This window comes from Ixodes scapularis, unplaced genomic scaffold, assembly GCF_016920785.2.
Source record: "Ixodes scapularis isolate PalLabHiFi unplaced genomic scaffold, ASM1692078v2 PGA_scaffold1__304_contigs__length_218370807, whole genome shotgun sequence".
NCBI lineage: Eukaryota > Metazoa > Arthropoda > Arachnida > Ixodida > Ixodidae > Ixodes > Ixodes scapularis.
The window spans coordinates 89,921,011-89,939,977 of NW_024609846.1; the positions used below are offsets into that span (position 1 = coordinate 89,921,011).

The window sequence follows — 18,967 nt, forward strand, 5'->3', positions numbered from 1 at the left end:
ATATCTAGGCTGATTAGTCGAACAGATGCTCTAAATGTCCGAATCCATGGAGCGAACATGGGGCCAACAACCGACGAACTTCGCCCGGCGGCACGGTTTGCTTTGCGCGCCGCGTCAACGAAAGCCAATGTTCTGATGCTACGCGAGGAGTGAACGCCACCGCCGGGCGGAATTCGTCGCTTGTTCGCGGCATATTTGCGCTCCACTGAGCCGATCTTTTAGGGCCTGCGGGTTCCACTAGGCCAACAAGGAACCACCACTGATCACTAACATAACAAAAATCTTCTTTTTCTTTTTTCGGCTGACTGAACACTTTTAGTCGTACCGTTTCCTCACAAACATTTCTTTTTTGGCCCATTAGACCGAAAGTAGAAATATTGCTAACAAAGCATAATAGACGCGCATGCTAGCAAGTGCTGTTGCGAGTTCACCAAATATAACAGTCCATATCAGCCCACGCAGACAAATAAACCTACCCCGTCAAGCACCTCTTCGCCATAATCTTATCTCAAACTAAATCGATAAAGCGGGTACGCTGGCCTAGAATAATTTATTTCCCAATGTTGACACCACCCGCCGCTTTGCTTCCTTCTTTACACCACTGTTGAGGTTTTATGATACCACAGTGTCGTAGGCAAAGCACTGCGATCAACTTCTTTTACACATTGAGCTCGCAGTCAGTTATCTGACTACGAAACGCGAGGAAAAGCTAATAGTCTGGATTTACGACGCTAGAGCCAATTACAGCTTAATAATCATAGGGAGGGGCTTATCATTTTCACACTCCTTGCGTCGTAGATCGCAACGCCCAATGCGATGACTGTCTTAGCTATGGGTCCTAAGCGACCAAAGGAAAAACACGCTTTTTGAGAGCTTTCAGCGAACTGCGCGGTGGAGCTGACTGGGTGAAAGTAACCCCCCGCCGGGATGTACTGTACGCACTCAAGTAACGTCTCCGAGCTCGCGCTTCTGTAGACCACGGCCAATCACGGCGGACAACAGGAGGACCTCGGCGAATGGCGAGACTCTTATTAAGACATTTGGGGTTATTTCACGCTTATGACATCGTAATTCGTGCGGGTTACAAAGAGCGCTCAGACCAGGGCGGAGAATAAAAATCAATATTATTAAACCGTGATTTAAATGAGACCAGCGCTTTTACTATGACAATATAGATGCCTTTCCTGCCTTTCCGGCAGGAATAATCCCGAAAATATTTTTTTTATTTATCGTATGTTTCTGACTTAATTTTTTCAATGTGCATTTCTTTGGTATTTAAATGGAAGAATCATCGACCGAGAAATATTTACATAAAGTTTAACACGACCAAAAAGAAGTGCTCTTCCCAGCGAATCGGAGCGTTGAGCTTTCTTTCTGCCTTCTACTTTATTCTTCATCTACTTAAAGACCTATTTCAACAAAATTGGAATACAAAAGAAAGACACGAAAACTAGAAAAGGATGTTCTATCACAATCAAGTCAGAACTCGAAAAAAAATTCAAGTGAAGATTTTGTAATCTAACTAAAAAAAAATCAAGCTCTTTATGCTATAGTGGGGGATTTACAGAAACAAAAAGTTGCGAAGTAAACTGTACTTTACACTTAAAATATTTCTTTCTTCCGCATCTCTATCAGTGATCAATCAAATCGATCAGTCAATCTGCGATGTTGACAAATACATCCAGTTATAAAGGAATGACAACTTTCTAGCTACAGTCACCTAAATCAAATTAATCAAACTGAAAATTTAAAAAAATCTAATTAATTTCTTTGTTTTTTTTTCTTCTTATTTTGGTTGTAACAGTGGATTGTTTGTTTTATAAATCATCCCATTCTACCGAACGTTCTCCGAGACGCAAATTGCAATATCGTCACCTTGCGTGACTTTTACGGGTGGGGTCTGTATCGTCACAGCTGTAGTCGTTTTCACCTGAGAAACGGTACTAAAATGTCCGGCTCATCGCGGAACGTTACTAATTTGCCCCTTCATGCGATGAATGAAGACTTGTGTAGGTGCATCTTAGATCAGCATTACATTAGTTCATCAAGACGCACACGTTCCAAACGCTACAAGCATCATTTCTTCCTTCAAGAACCAAAACGTGTAAGCACTACTTCGCGCGACGCATAAATAATGCGCTTTTTTATCTTTAGGTTATAGCGAGTATAGAGTCATCAACCAAGCTACGCGTCCGAGTAACACCCCTTCAGCCATCTTGGTGCTAAAAATCAGGGTTGCCAGTTACGGGAAGTTTTATTTGAAATCAGAGGGAACGCTTTTTCGTCCTCCGGTAATCTTAAAACAGACCGGGACGGAGCAAAACGACGTCGTCTGCGCTTCTTGACTTCCGTATACAAAACGCAGAAAGTAGTCTTTTTTTTTTTTAATCTTGGATGGCGTTTAGTTGTTGCGTCAGGTGCGTCATCGACCGAGGCCCAAACTCACCGAGGTTCTCCTGGTAGTGGTATCCGAGGACGGCCAGGGCCACCGCCATGGCCAGGAACATGACCATGGACACCGTGGTGACGCCGCACAGCGTCCGCTCCATTCGCGTGCGCCGGTTCCACCATGGCGGATTCCTGCGCAGGCCAAGACAGGGACTCGGTTGAGCGTTTTTAACGCGCAATGTGTTTTATCTGCCGAAGTCTGTGAGAAAACCAATACAAAAAACCGCCACAAAGGACTGGGACATAAGGTGACGTCCTGCCACGCAGTACCGTGACGTCAGATGACAACGAGGCATTATGTGATATCCTTGACGTCAGGCAACATCGCGGCGTCACCTGACGTCATAATATCAAATGAATCTGTGACTTTGGGGGACCATGACGTCGCGTGACGCCATGACATTATGTAACGTCAGTCAATGTGACCTTATGAGATAGCGTGACGTCACACGGGCCCGCACCCACAGACACAGATAACATGTGCCCTGCTCATGCACAGCACCTCCCAGTCTTTTTCAACATAATCAAGCTTGTGTATATTTTTTTTGTTCATCTAACACGAACTGGTAAATTTACTTTCACCTGAAATGGAGCGCAGCTCGTGCTTTCTGACTGCTAGCCCCTGGTTAGCTCAGTTGATAGCTCCCTCCCCTGGTCTTGAAGAGGTCCCGGGATCGGTTCCCGTACCAGGCGGAATTTTTCGGCTGTCATACTAAAAAAAGCCCGTAAGTCTTCTTTCCCGCACAAGACTCGGAAAGCCAATCACCGACCCTTACGGAGGCAGCCCAGCGAATGAAGATGCCGAAACATATATGTTTATAGACCACAAAACGCAGTCTGAGTTGTGACATTAAGCACTGCAAAACGGCACGCTTACACTGCTGAATGTCGCAACTCAGACTGTGTTTTTTTGGTCTAAACATGTTTCGGCATCGTCATTCGCTGAGCTGTCTCCATAAGTTGCGGTGATTGGCTCTCCGAGTGTTGTGCGGGAAAGTAGACGCTTGGGCTTTTTTTTTTTTTTTAGGGTGAACCACCAGTCGTCTATGTTAGAGGGTGCGAATTGCACCTCATTTCGAATGAAAGTCAATTTCTTACTTAAATCTTCTCCATCTTGGGGGCTTCCCGTTAATTATTCCATCCAATATAATACGAGCGCCGCAGTGTTTGAGGTAGAAGATGCGTAGAAGAAAAGGTATTTCATTTGTTACCCTAAGGTTTGCATGGTATACACTGGACAGTATGCAGAAACGCTGGACCGCTGCAGTCGCTGACAGAACTGGAACGGCAGAGAGGTCTTTCGGTTGTCCCGCCTCCAGCGTGAGCTTCCTACCTCCGATAACATGTCAGCGCCACGTGGGCTTCGAGCGTGCACAAGTAGCGAAAGCACGGAGGAGGGCAAGGGGTACGTGTCGGAGCCCGTCCATTTAGAGGAGAAACCCTGCCGTTCTCATACACTTAGTGACTTCAGTACGCAAAACCAAGAGTAACAAATATATATAAAAAAAATGTGAGAAAATTGTTACGAAGAGTCATCATTGCGGTTAATGGTCGATCTACAGAATCGTCTTCTGCCGGGAAGACAACCGGTTCCCAGCATCCTTCTCTTCCTTACTTCTAGCACTCTCCTATCCTCCTCTTCCCAAAGGAGCGGATCTCTGAGCGACTCCCCGCAGAAAGAAGGAATTGAGGGAGAAGTTTCTCCTAACTGGCAGTTAAAGCAACGCATGCAGGGTTGAATGTCGTCCAGGTGAGACTGTAGAGCTGCTACTCTCACCTGCCAATTTTATAGTCCAGTGACAGATAAAAAAAACTTTAGGGGGAGCTCCTCCCACCTCTTTCCACTTTAGCAGAGCAAATGCTGCAGGGTGGAGGTCGCCTCCTCTCCAGCGTTCGCTTTGCTAAAGTGAAAAGAGGTGGGAGGAGCTCCCCCATAACCCACCACCGACTATAAAGAGACCTCTAAGAATAAACAAAGTCAACAATTAGATGCGAAAAAAAAAGAGGGAACAAAGGAAAGGGAACATAAAACACAAAAGCCAATTGCACACAGCGTTAAGACTAGAACGAACATTTTACAATCCATGTTTTTACGCAAAACCATACCCATACCTGAACTTTCTGGGATATCACGACCGGGACAAGGGGGTGCTCAGAATATTTACCAGGCACCCTAATTGTGGGAAGCTCACAGCACGGACTGGCAATTTATTATTTAACCGGTGCAAATCGAACGCTTTAGAACTTCGAAATGATGAAGTTACTATTTTAGTAACAGGCTAGAGACTTTGTATTTTCTTGTTTCTAAGAAAACAATATGAGTGGCATGCCTTGTTTTTTGTTCAACGTGTAAGGGGCGACGAAATTTAGCAGTTGCTTCATGAATGAAACTTCTGTACGCGCCGACACAACGTTTATCATAAACACCAGTGTAGTTCGGCGCCGGAAGCATACGGATTAGGCGTGATCACCTCAATACCAAAGTATATTGCGAGCGCATATGTTCTAAAACAGGGTTTCCATGAATTTTTAGGTGATTTGACAGTTTTTTTAAATATTTCATTCACCGAGCTGATTTGTTTTTGGCTAAAGCAATTTAGAATTTATCAGATTGCACGACAATGACAACTAAGACCATTCTTCTCGAGTGGTGCTTATTCGAAGTTACCAACAAATCATTTTGCAATCGAGGGAATTTTTTGTAATTATTCGAACGTACACAAGCACAACAAGCAAAAATAGAAACGACGATCCGGACTCTATTTTAGTTTTTACGCGCAATGCAATAATTATGCAGCAACAAATCTTGAAAGTTTGTGGAAGTTCGCGATTCCTAGTTTTAGAAAACATCCAGTGTATGTGCGTGTTCCCACCGCAAGAGCACGCAACCAACAAAGCGCTACGATAAAACAACAGACGCTTTGTGGCAAGCGAAGCTATCGTCGAGAGTACCGCTTATTTGCCAAAGTGTTTTATTTTATTTTTTCGACGGCTGACGAAGATTTAGAGTTATAAAAGGCAACGCAAACCAAGTTAGACTTAAGTGTTCTGACTGTCAGATGGGCCTGCATTTGAGACATGGAGACGATCGTTCAGGCGGTAGACTAGGAATCGAACCGGTTCAGTACAGCTGCTAACCTGTGATTTCCCTACACCCTTCCCCCCCCCCCCTTGTTTCCCTGAAGGCACCCCCTTAATTCGCAATGACTCCTATATTCTCAAAGCCCCCCCCCCCCCCTAACTCGCCTAAAAATTTTGACAACCCCCCCCCCCCCCCACCCCATAATTTCGATTCCTGGGGAAACCCCTCCTGCTAACCTATCGTCTCTAACGTGCATCACGATAAAGTGGTTAGGGTTAGTCGCTGGCAGTTTAAGAACGGCGGGCGTCCCGAGTCCCCAGTGTTTTACTACCGCTCCGCAGTCAATGAGAATAGGAAGTTTTAAGGCTGGCTCACACACTTGCGTTGAGCCGGACCAAGTGCGAGGGTTGCTATGGCAACAGCTGCATCGGCTCCAACAAAAATTGCAGTGGCTTAGCTCGGCTATGCCAGGATATACGTAGCGTAAGCTTAGGTTCAGCTGGTTATTCTTAGCTTTCCTGGTTGTCTAGGATTAGCTTGATTCTCATGCTTACTGCTGCTTCAATGACACACACACGGCATACGGATTCGCTAATTGCCAGGCAACTACTTCGGGATCCGATGAGTTAAGCTTATCCGCTCTTCTGCGCCGCTGAGCAGCAATTACGCTCTCCTTCTTCATGGCTATACCACACTGGCAAACACCCCGCTATATGTATACCCCCACTGATACCTCTGCGCATGCGCACAAAATGAGAGGCGCTATCAAGCGGCTCCGGTGCAGCGTCAGACTTGGCTACTGCGCAACGGAGGCGCACAGCTGGGCACATGGCGGCGCCAGTGCGTCTCCCGCGGCTATGACGTCACTCCTCTGGAATGCACAGACCGGCGAGGCGCGCGCGGTGGCGGCGGCTCCGGCGCGCCAGCTGTGCGCCGTGTGACGTCACTGCTCCTCGCGCATGCGCAGCACGGCTCTCCAGGAGCCACGGGAAACTGCTCAACCTGGGCCAGTGTAGCTCACGCTGCAAAACCGGATTTTACCCCAATTTGTTGAAGCCGACGCAGCCGTTGCCATAGCAACCATCGCACTCGGTCGGACTCGACGCAAGTGTGCAAATCGCCCTTTAGAAGATTGTTCCGACACCTGCAATATTCCCGACAACGATACGATGCACGCGCAAAGGCGGCGACGGGGTATCGGTATCGTTATCGTAGTCGTCGGAACGATCTACTAAAACTCTCTATTGCTGCATTAGCCGATAAATCAACACCTCCTAGAGAAGAAAGCCTAAGTGCCCTTGTATAGTGACGCAGGAAAATTCGGCACTCAGGCTTCCTTATCTAGGAGGTATTGGATGAACGCGACGAAGAACGAAGCAAGGAGCCTGAACGCATTAAATCACGCCCAGCGTGGGACAAGGTCATCGGCCAGCGTCCGCTGAGCCCCGGGAAGCTCACCAAGGGACGCGCGCTCTTTTCAACGACCAGCAAAGACCGAACCCCCACTAGTGCAAGAGCGCCTCGTAATTGCTGCTGTCGCCGGCTCTGCTTTTGGGTGGTGTCGTTTCCCAGCGTGGTCTCGGGCTGTCTTCGTATGCTTTTTGATCCCGGTTCGACGCTCCTCGCGGGGTTCCGGAAGACCAAGAATTGTGCTGAGCAAAAACCCTTTTCTCGGGTCTCTGCTTTCTAGTGAACAATGATAAATTCTGGGTTCGTCTAAGTATGCACGTGCAGAGGGAATGAAACGCCCGACGGCAGGCATTCACCGAATTCTAAAAACGCAAGGCAACGATGGAAACTAGATTTACGAAGCACTGTAGTTGAACACCTTGACCACGGCCAGTTTAGTCAAATATCGTATAGTAATATTTCTTCAACAAACTATGTTCTCTGGATTACTTCGAGTAAATAGGCACTCAGAAGTGATAAACAGAAAAGAACCTGGTTTGTTCCTTATTCTTAAAAAAATCCAAATATCTGGTTTGCTCGAATTAGTGTCCTTGACGTCACTTCACGACGGTGGCGGCGCTTGTGCATTTTACGCGTAAAACGGTGGGCACTTGGCACTGGCCTGTGAGTTTGAGAATAGCCTAAGTTATTCGCTACTCCAGCAAAACGGACGGCACCTAGCGGGAAAAGCGTTAACTATATAGCCGAGACAGGTCGTCTCGCAACCCTTTTCGACTGTGCGGAGCTGGCGAACGGAGTGGATTTACAGAAATCCGAAGATTTTTCATTTGTTCTTCAGTGTTTATTAACGTGGTGGAACGGCAGTAGATTGCTTCCTTTCATCACCTTCGTTTCCAAAAACGTCGTAGCTATTGAAACCCCGCTGACAACAACATATAATCGCGGGCTTCAGAATTCTTGCGTAAGTGTAGGGAAATCAACTTTTGAAGGCTTGTCCGTCTCTAATCACTTTCTAGATAAAAACCATACTTGGTATCTGATACCTGATGTTTGTGTGACCTTGTAAAACAGTGGAGAGGCGGAGATAGCCTCTTTAGTTGAACTTTAAACCTTTTCACGGGTGAAAAGACGGGCGTACCAGTCAGGATGGGTTCGATGGCTGCTTTTCCTGAATTCGGTTGTGACCGGTCAGCTGGACACTCGAACTACCAAGGCCGATCGACGCGTTTGCTATTTTACTTGGTGGCTTCTCTCATTAAAAAGGTCCTTCGACAACAGCGAAACAGTTGGGCCAATTTTTTGAATACGTGATTTCGAAAAAGACCTTCCGATTGGCCCTTTTCCGCTACATACAAGTGAGGAGAAGTTTCTGCTCTCCAAAGGCATGGGGCGTGGTCTCGGAAAGTTCGAAGTCGCAACAGCGCCACGATCACTCGTGCATCCAATATTTGCACGATGCCTGCGTCGCAGCAGTAATGCGCCTTTATTTTTTAGGTTGCTGTGTCACGAGGGGTCATTTGCCCGTGATTAATTGCATCAACGCCCTTCAGAGTTCGGAGTCCATTATTCGATGCAGTGATGGTCTGTGTGAATCCCCGGCGTTGAGATTAGAGTCTCATCACCCTCCGTTTGTCGGCGTCTCCGTTTGCCGGCTAGAACCATTGAAGGCGTTGAAGTAGAAGTTTAGTAAAACATATAAAATAGCGCAACAGAAAACAAGGACAAGAAGTAAACAGGACAGGCGCTACTGCTTGTCCTTGTTTTCTGTTGCGCTATTTTATATGTTTTACTAAGATGAACCAACTAGCCCAACAACGTACCTTACTAAAGTAGAAGTTTACTTACGATAAAATACGTTTATTCCGCAGTACACTTAATGACTACGTAACTAAACTCGAAGTTTAAGCGAGAATAAAATGCTAATATCGCCCAGGTTAAATAGTAGGGCCATAACAAGCACATATTCGTCAAAATGACTCCGCGATATCTTTAAAATCTAAATTAAAATGAGATTATCAGTCGCTTAATGATGCGCAGGAGGGTCATCTGCTGCTCAATATGCGAAGATGTTCTGGCTTAACTTTTTTGTCATTTTCACGCAGCCTGTGCGCTTTGTAGTCGATGGTTAGAGCTGTTTCTTGGATGTGGGCGCAAACGACCATTCAATTTCGCGAGCGAAGAAATCGCGCGGTTGAGGTTTATATAGCTTACTTAAACTTCACACCTAGTATCACAATAGAGTCGCTGTCACCATCGTTGTTAACTGATCAAAGCTGATTAGATCTGATCACCGCAGCTGCCGAGCCCGTAGTTCTGGTTTCGACTCAACTTCTCTAAATCAAAACACTGATGCGAAAATAAGACACAATACCGGAAAGGGAAAACTATGCTCTGTCATTCAGGTGCGCCGACTGCACTTTACTGTCGCAGTTCACATATCTAGAAAACAAGGCGTAAAACCAAGAACATGCGCTAAATTGAATGCAGCTCCCATTGAGCCAACCCGGCCGGATCGAGCGCCGACGAAACCTGTTCCCAACGAAAATGTTTGTAAAGAGGTGTCGCCCCCTAACAGGTCGCTCGAGTCGCGAAAGCTGCACACAATCGAAGGAAAGGAGGAGATAGGGCTCGGTGAAAGTGAATCATCACGTGTGCGACGAAGCTCCGCCGTCGTAGCTGCTCCTCGGCCCGGAGCAGACGACATCTCGACCGCTTGTTAGGACGCGTCTGGTTGTCGTTAATGGACAAAACCATTGGATACCGTTTCGGGGAATTTTCTTTTCCCTTTCTCAAAAGCTAAGTCCTCGTTTATCAAAGTCCGATTAATTTCCGAAAGCCATAGAAACGGCAAGACAGCCGCTGCTACAGCTAGCAGACGATGTCCGGAGGTCGGCTCCCGAACACCAGACCCTGGCGCCACTGATTTCTGTGCGTGAAGAGTAGACAAGAATTTTGCTCGCTCTGATTGAAGGGATAGTGAATTGATAATGGTCAGACAGCAGACGCAAAGGCTATATCTGGTTTTATTGCAACCCACTCGCTGCCGAAACATCCAGTACAACTTTTCACTGTCCAAATTATGGAACCGGAAATTTGTTTCTGGAAACCAGAAATCCAGATAGAGTCCAGATAGCATCCAGATAGATTTCCGGTTCCATTATCCGGATAGCGAAACGTTATACTGGATTTTTCGGTAGGGCTATCTTTCCTCAGTCATGAAATTACACTGGCCACAGACGCCCATGAGTATGGCCTAGTCAGTCAACCGATCCGGCATCAGTCTTGAAAACATAGACTGCGATGACGATATCGTGTAGGTGTAATTAGGACCCCAGCAGTTAGCGCTATCAAAGTCAAGTTCAAGCCGATGTGATCGATATGACACCAGGTTAAAGACAGTAGCAATTAAAAGAAAATACTTCAACCAAAGCCCTAAGCAAAGTGACCCAACGTTTCGAAACCAGCATGATTTCTTCTTCAAGTGAGAGTTCCAGCGCACCCCAGGAAATTTATACAGGTCTCTAAGTGCCCTGCCATCTGTGCATGCCCAGGGCCTACGCCATCTGACAAGGAGAAATAACAAATGACCGCCTCTGTAGAAAAGGGTTGTTCTTAACAAACGATAAAGACTAGAGCTTCTGCTGCCCCGCGCTGCTGCCCCGTGCGATTTAGTCGCCCCAGAAGAACAACCCAAGCAGGTTTCGAAACGTTGGGTCACGTTTTCTATGGCTTTGGTTGAAGTATTTCCTTTTAATTACTAGATAGTTCCACCCAACCAGACATATTTCTAAAATGGAGACCTTCCGGTCTTACAGGACGTCTTGCACGTGATGTCTTAATCTCTCATTGCGCCATCGTAAAACCAGAAGCATCATTTCGCACTTGCGACTTCTTAAGACTGTGTGCCTTGGAACATCTGAATATCTCTAACGACGAGGGGACGCACTGGCGTCATTTATTGGGTAGCAGTGGAAAGTTGGCGGTCCCGCATGTTTTCTATTTCTCTCGAGCATTATCCTTTCTTTCTTGGTTCGAAAAACTTTTGTCAACTTTATAAACGAGCCTTTCGCATAGGTAAATACGCACATTTGAACTCGTAAATCCCGCAAAACCTTCGCTTTCCGTGAAATGCAGTTCCAGGGTCACCGCGTAGATGGCGCCAGCGTGCCAGTGTGTTCCCTCCTCCTAAGAAATTTTAAGAGGTTTCAACAGGTCTTGTCTCTCTCGGTCGCAGTCGGTTGCAAGTGTGTGAACGGGCCTTTAAGATTGCCGCTACTAGTTGATGAGGACGACAGGAAACACATCGCGAAACAAAAAGCGCCAAGGTAAAAGTACACCCTGCGTTTCATAAAGAGTGAGCGACTCCACACCTTTCCAGAAACGCTCCAAGGCCGCCACCATCTCGCTGATGATGATGCGACTTTTGCGCCACCTATCAGCTAGAAATGTTCTGCCGTTCTCTTGAGCTGTTCAAACGTACTCTGCGCGATCCTCCGCATATGTTTTGCGGTTTTGGATTATAATATTTCGCGGCCTCTTTAAAGTTTTTATTTTCTTTTCCTTTTCCGTGCTGCGTACACTTTTGTGTTACCTTTCGTTGTGATATCTAGAGAAGTGCCTGTCATTCAAGCGTTTTTCCTCTACATTCATGAGAAGCGAAGGAACAGAAAACGTCCAACGGCCCTCGACGCAATTTAGCGAACAATGACAACTTTTCTCACCACTCCTATGGATAATCCCCGTAGAGCCTTTCTCAGTTTTCTCACCAAACATAGTATTTCGGGTTTTGGTGGGGAACAAATCAATCGCGTTCGTTCTTTTGCCTTGGTGTTGATGCTGTGAAAAAAAAAAAAAAAAAAAAAGAAGCTCTCCCCAAAACGTGCCCCAAAACGAGCCCCAAAACGAGGACATTTTGGATTCTGTCTAACTGTCGAGAAGTGACTGTCATGGACACTTTTCGGCTGATAACACAGATATTTTTGTTTTTTAACCTTTTCGGATAACGTTGCATTCGTGTGATACGCACAGCATATTGTTCGAATGTTGACACTCGCTGAATGTCATGTCTGAGTCTTGTCATATACATCGGTGATAACATTATTCGTGCACGGGGGTATGCATGTCTTTCGGCTATCTTCTGTTGTAAATTATTTTCGACAACTAAGCATTTTATCGATTGGCATAGCTGAGCGGGTGGCACCGTCAAATCTGATCGTAAAATAAAACAAACAATCCAGCCGCATTTTTAATCATGACCAACTTTCTGGGACCATTCCGTGAAATAAAAATCTTTCAATAAAATTCTAAGATTCCAATTGATTTGCGTTCTATGATACCCAGGTGTTTACAGTCGTCGGGAGTATTACGATCTTTTGTCAAGAAAAGCACAAATATACTTTTGTGAATGTGACTATACAGGAATCAGGGTCCATATCACATGAGCGAATTATGTTTTAGCGAACAGCAACATTTGAGGGAATCAACGTTTTAGCAAAAAACAGGGGCACGTGTTAAGCAACCCCCCCCCCCCCCCCCCCCCCCCCCCGGCATGCTCTTGAGCTGCTTCGCGGCGGCAGTTTGCGGCGACTCATGACAAAACTGCTAACCCATTTGGCCCACCCGTAAACGCCGCTTCGCTGTGGCCGACTAATCGCTAATGTATCATTCGATGAATCATTGGCGTTCTCTGAAATGTAATTTTAGTGAATGCCTCCCAGAATTCAATGCAAAAACATTTCTAGAGCCTTGTAATTAAAAGATATACGCGTCCAAATGTTTAATTACTGCTTATTGATATTTTCTAACTGTCATCTAAAATATTCCCCGCGAACATTGTGACGTTCGTTGTTGTTCAGTGGTTATTCTCAATTTAGTGCACGCGCCGAGGCGTTGATGTCCAGCAAGTTAAGTATGGTCGCCCAGCTACTCAACCAAGATAGTCGCTGTTTGCTTTTGGTTTCAAATGTGGTACAACGCTTTCTATAATTTCTCCGGGAAAATACATACGCCATTAAAAAAAAGATGAAACAGTGGAAAAAGGCAAGAAATAAGCCGCCAGCAGTGTCTGCAATTGCACCTAAGTAGCCTGCGCCTATCAAAATCAGCAGTCCGCTCGGTTAGGGTTAGAAAGGGACAACGGTGAGAGACTAGCATCAAACCCAGCGAATAGGCTCAAGAAAGGTTCTCTCGTCCCTGCGGCCGAGTATTTCTTGGAAAGGTACACAATTATTGGATTACGTCCAGTGTGTCTCCAGTTACAACAGAACTGCGAATTCCGCAGCCGATGACACAACTGCTCTTATCGTGACATCGAAGGCAACGGTTACTACACTATACATACATTTAGGGAGTGCACAAAAACGAACGAATAAGATTTCTCTCTGCTTCTGTTCTTTCCCTAAACCAGCATATTTTTTTACCCCATATGCACGGCCCCCCCTAATGAAATGCCCGAGATACCTGCCCCAAGCTCACGGCGGCAATTCATCAATCCAAAACGCGTTCTGAGGCAATTTTGTGTGTTGGTCGCCGACCAAAGGAATACGCAAACCAGAGTACGGAAACAATTAAAACAGCGCGAAGACGGACGAAGGACACTTCGTCCGTCTTCGCGTTGTTTTTAATTTCACGACGCAGAACCAAGTCGCCCAAGTTTCAACGATACGGAAACCACGCTCTTCCTGGCACGCTACCATGTACCGAAAGCAGTCAACTCCAACGAAGCCTCGGCCGTATGCGACTTCCACCGCCGGCGAACTCCTTGCTGCTGTAGATTGATACCGCCCTGCTATACGTGTCGCAACCGCAGCCTCGAGTGCTCACCGCGTCGCCTCCGGGTCCTCATGGACGAGCAGATGGGACTCGTCTTCCGCTGGACACCTGACCTCCTGCCTGCGGTCCATGGCAGGGCGTTGACTCCGGCCTCCAGTTGCTGGAGGTGGAGATCCGCCCGGCGCGAGCGAACGATGGTCACCAGCGCCCTTTCTTCTTCATCTTCGTCTCTGACTGTACTTCGGCTTCCTTTTCTTCGTTTTAGTTTTCGTTTTTAAACGAGTCGTCGTCGGCGTACTCGTCGGGACAAACACCGTCCTCTAAACGCATTTCGTGTCCCTCGCAGAGCACTATACACGGGCCTACTTTTTAAGGCCCGGCACGGCCTGGGCCTACTGACTAGTATCACCAGGCCCGAGCCTGGCCCTGTGGGTTGCCTACCTGATCAGGCCCGGCCCGGTTGGGGACGTTCAGGCTATGGGAGACGAAGCACGTCTTCACCCGTCGAGAAGCCGAGGCGTGTTTTATCTCCTAAATCCGAAGTCGCTTTGGGAAAGTGTTGGTAGACTTGATCAGCACAGAAAAACGTCCACTATTTCCTTCATCTGAACCAAAGTGGCGTTCGCGCTTAAGCTGAAACTAGAAGCTCCGCTTTCAGCGCGAGCAACTTACAGAGGCAGCTCAGCGAATGACGATACTGAGACGTTTGTTTAGACCAAAAAAAGCAGTCTGAGTTGTGACATTAAGCAATGCAAGCGTGACATTTTGCATTGCTTATCGTCACGCGCCAGACTACAGCCGCCATTGCCGACCTTCTTTTTTGTTACCGAGAGACTGAGCCACTGAAATGGATGTTGACGAGCCTCCACAAAGGTCACTGCTGGGGAGAAGGACAAAATAGAAACTAAGATGGCAGTAAGATGGCCTACTATGGTAATAGTTATGTGAAGTAAACGGAATAAGAGGAACAAAAACTGAAGGTCGATTATGGCCTCCCCCATGCTCAGCTGCTGCAAAGCGTCTTTACAAGAGCGAGCTCCGGGCTTTCAGCGTCCCTGCCAAGCACGCGCGCTCGTGCAGTGCAAGCACTGTTCAGGGCCACATGCTCGCGCTTGTAGCATTGGCTATGTCTGGACCACTGATCTCTATTGTATACTTTGTCTCACTCACGGTGGAAGAAATACATTTAGGTGGTGACTCTGGCCGCTCTCACCGCGGGGAGCGAGCGACCGGATCGTGTTCGGAACTAGGAGTATACTCTGTTTCACCTTATGATGTACCGCAGGAAAGGCTACAAGCGCGAGCTCCTTACTCTGGGGCACATCCCGGCGGCACAAGCTCTCGTGACTTAAGAGCAGCTGCCAACGCTATGAGCTCGCGCTTCTAGCCTTCGCTGCGGTACAACGTTGGGTGAAACAACGTGTAGTTGTTCCGTGCCGCCGCGGAGGGCGCTGAGGTGTGAGCACCGTGGCTATAAGGTCTCTCTTCGGCGGCCACGGAGTCGGGGGCGTAGATTGCTCGCCTTTTTCGCGGTGTGGTGGTGATGTGCGGTCAGTGGCTGACCTCATGTTTTGCTTTGGTGCTGTGTCAATCACCGGTGCCACCATCGTGCACGAAGATGAGCATTAACCCGAAGAAGAAGTTATAGGACGGGAAAGACGCGCTTCGTTCCCAACTGCAATTCGGGGTACCGGAACTGCGCAGAGCGAGTGTCCTTGTTTAAAGCTCCATCGAATGACGCTCGCCTGGAGCAGTGGCGTCGTACAACCTCGAGGGCCGATCGCAAGTTACTACCTAGTTTACTCATCTCGTTGACCAAGTGAAGACCGAGCTTGAGAGTCCAATTTCTGTCGAAGACTGGGAATGCGAAGATGTCTGAACAGAAAAGGCTTATGAAACCAAGGCTGTGGACCGCATGCTATATTATGTAACTGGGTTTTTGAGCGTGAAAAAAAAAAAAAAAAAAGCTACACGCTGCCCTGCATGCCGATCCGCTTTCAGCATCGACAAGAACACTTCTACTCAAGCGGCACTGACAAACGTGAAGAACAGAGGAGGCCTTACACACCCCAACAAGAGCCTTTTCCAGCTACTGAAGAAAGCGGAACAGCTAGTTCTTCGTGAAAATGAAAGCCACAAGACTGTCTACTGAGCACAATCGACAGTGTTCTTCACACGTGCACAATAACGTTTCCATGCGCTGAACACAAAGAAGAAACAATCGCCCACACTCTAAAAGAAAGTCTGTGAGTCTACTTTCACGCACAACACTCGGAGAACCAATCAGCGCAACTTACGGAGGCAGCCCAGCGAATGACGATGCCGAAACATATGTTTAGACCAAAAAACGCAGTCTGAGTTGTGACATTAAGCAATGCAAAACGTCACGCTTGCATTGCTTAATGTCACAACTCAGTCTGCGTTTTTTGGTCTGGACAGATGTTTTGGCATCGTCATTCGTTGAGCTGCCTCCGTAAGTTGCGCTCATTGTTTCTCCGAGTGTTGTGCGTGAAAGTAGACGCACATACTTTTTTTTAGAGTGCAGTTGCTCCACTACTACTTCAGCATGCGAATGCGACAACACTGTAAGCATATTACGATGAGTAGGAACAAACAAGTTTAAGAGATAAAGAAATCAGCAAAGCAGCGCTCGTCTTAGTTTAAGGGCATGGGCGAGGAACACAGGATGTAGGAGATCGCGTTTTTTGGTAGTATGCAGTGAATTCAGCTTTTATGTCCATTTTAAAGCAAAAATATTTGTCAGGTATTTTTTTACCCGTAAGACGGGGTGACACCATATTGTGCGAGTATAGATGAAAAGTGATTTATGTCTTATAACCGCTACAATTGTTTGACTTTCAATCACTGTGTCATCATGTCAGTCAGTACGTCATCATACTGTGTCATCGTTTCAGTCCCTACGCCATCATATATAGGATTTTTTTTCTGCTCACAAGGTTTGTATATTCCACAGTACAAGTTGACATTGTATGTATAAACCATTTGTAATGCTAAAACCTGTATGCGCATTTAAAGAATTGTTTAGGCCCCACTATGTAACATTATTAGAATTTATTTGTTTCAATAAGGCAGGAGCAGGGTGGAAAAAATCACCCGACCTCATATAAAGTCACGCAATGTGTGTAAACAATTTATGGAACTGTTACCAAACATGTTGTTTGACAAAACATTCGAGCATGACCCAGGTGTTTACTCTAAATTACTCTAAATTATTGAAGGCCCAGTAGATTATGCCGGGAAGTTTTATATTTATACGAGTATTTTTTTTACGGTGAGTCATCATCAAAATGTTCTCGTTCGAAAAAAAACAAAAAAAACAGGAACCGCACGGGGGAAAAAGGCATTCAGTGCCCGTGCGCCAACATAAATCCATCATTTCACAACAAAGTACACAGGGACCGAGTAAAGAATGCATAATTTCCTTCACAAGCCCTATAAACAAGCCTTCACAAGCCCCTCTATACTTGCGCGCCATCTATCCCTGTGCGAGTGAAGCGCGCTCGGTGCGCCGAACATAATGTGGTCACCGCACGAGACAGAGAGTCATCACCTAAATGTATTTCTTCCATCGTGGTCTCACTTTAGCATGGACTATTGTTAGCCGCGCATGCTAAAAGCGCGAGCTATTTGCTTTGGATGAAGCCTCGGTGGCTGCACGAGCGCTCGTGCAGCGAGTCCTCCAGTCAAGGTAGTTAAGGCTACCCGCGCTCGCGCTTGCGCAGCCTTCGCAGTTAGTCCATGCTAAGGTAGGACGAAGTATAGTAGGCTGGATCGCGGACCGCGGCCTCGGTAGCTGGGGCCGAGTGTCGCCACCGGCGGCCATTGATTGACACCAGCCAATGCATGGGACTCTATGGGAAAAAGGAGAAAAAGTGCTGTTTCCCCCGTTTCAAGGGTGTTGTCGGCACTGAAACTTTTTGGCTGCTTTTCGATAATCCCCGCAAATAGCTTGCGTACAAACATTAAAACTGACACCCTTGCGGTTCTTGTAAATAAGTTTTTTGTGGTCGAGAGTGACTCCGCTGTAGTGCAGCCCAGTGAGGCGAGAGTTACTTAGAGTTACCGCGGAGTCGGTGGCGGTTTCGTTGAGTTGGGTTTAGCAGACGACAAGCTCGAATGCTTTGCTACGCGGAATTCGCTCACTCACGGAAAGCCTCTGTCAAGATGGAACTTCTTTGTCGTTCATCAACTTCTCGGCTTCCCCGAGGAAGGTCTTGTTGACGGCAAGTTTCTTTGTTTACTCCACTACGAGAGCAAGCTCGCCAGCTCAGGTGTAGGTGCTCCGGTACGTTTGACTTTTTTTGATCGGCGTTCGAACGTTTGACAAATACTGATTCGATCTCTAAACATTCGACGTAAGGATCGCAGCACACCATAAAATACTCGTCTCTGAGCACAGCGTATATGCTTCAATATTCTTACTTTTGTGCGTTTCTCCCATAGACTTGCGTGTATTGCCTGGTTCAAGCGATGGCCGCCGGTGGCGACATCGACGGGCTCGCGATCCGCGATCCAGCCTGCTACAAAAGAAATCAGTGGTCTGGACTTAAGGTGAAACACAGCCTTCTGTATACTGACAAAGCCAGGCAGATCGCCATGAGAAGCGACCGCCGAAATTGAAAAGGTAGAGCGGCAGACAACGGATGAGAGGAGAGCCACGTGAAGGGCGCCCCGCTGAGGCAAAACGCCGAAACACACACTTCTAAAAAAAATTGGGTTGTGTGTGTGTTTATACAGCCTAGAACTTGGTATGTCTCACAGGAACGACGAGTCTCCCAGCTGTAGATGAGAAATTTAGCGAGTGCGGTACAACCGCTAGCCTGGGATCTTTAACGTGCGTCACGCAGTTCTCTCAAGCGATGGAATGTCCGCTCGTGATCCTCGCGTTCCTCGCGCTACCGCTTCTTTTCTCGTGGGGTTTGAAAACCATGTGTTGCGCCCCCGCCACTGTAAAAGCTGTGCGCTGGCGTCCAGATTCTCCGAGAAATGCTCTGTGCTACCAAATCCTCGCGCTCCAAATCTGCGACCGTGCACTCTATGTCTCCGTCATCGAATTGCCAAGCTTTGTGAATATAGATGAGGCTTTGGGGTGAAACGAAGTACCTGTGCTTATGCACGCCGGTTGTTTCAGTCAGTTGAGAGGGTACACACGTTTAATTAGACTATAGGGAGTACTCACTGGACGCCATACTTGAGATCGCTATTTAGAGCGCATGCTCAGAACGAGCTCACATC

The 18,967-nt window shown here is 47.0% G+C and overlaps 1 protein-coding gene across 2 annotated transcripts in view; it reads right to left on the minus strand.

Annotated features, from left to right (window-relative positions):
* Positions 1-18,967, minus strand: part of LOC120836841 (neprilysin-2) — a 202,838-nt gene that overhangs the window by 59,472 nt on the left and 124,399 nt on the right. For both annotated transcript variants that reach the window (XM_042290839.1, XM_040205924.3), the window contains exon 2: positions 2,447-2,580. In XM_042290839.1, coding sequence (XP_042146773.1) covers positions 2,447-2,580 — 134 coding nt within the window. The remainder of the gene's footprint in view (positions 1-2,446; positions 2,581-18,967) is intronic.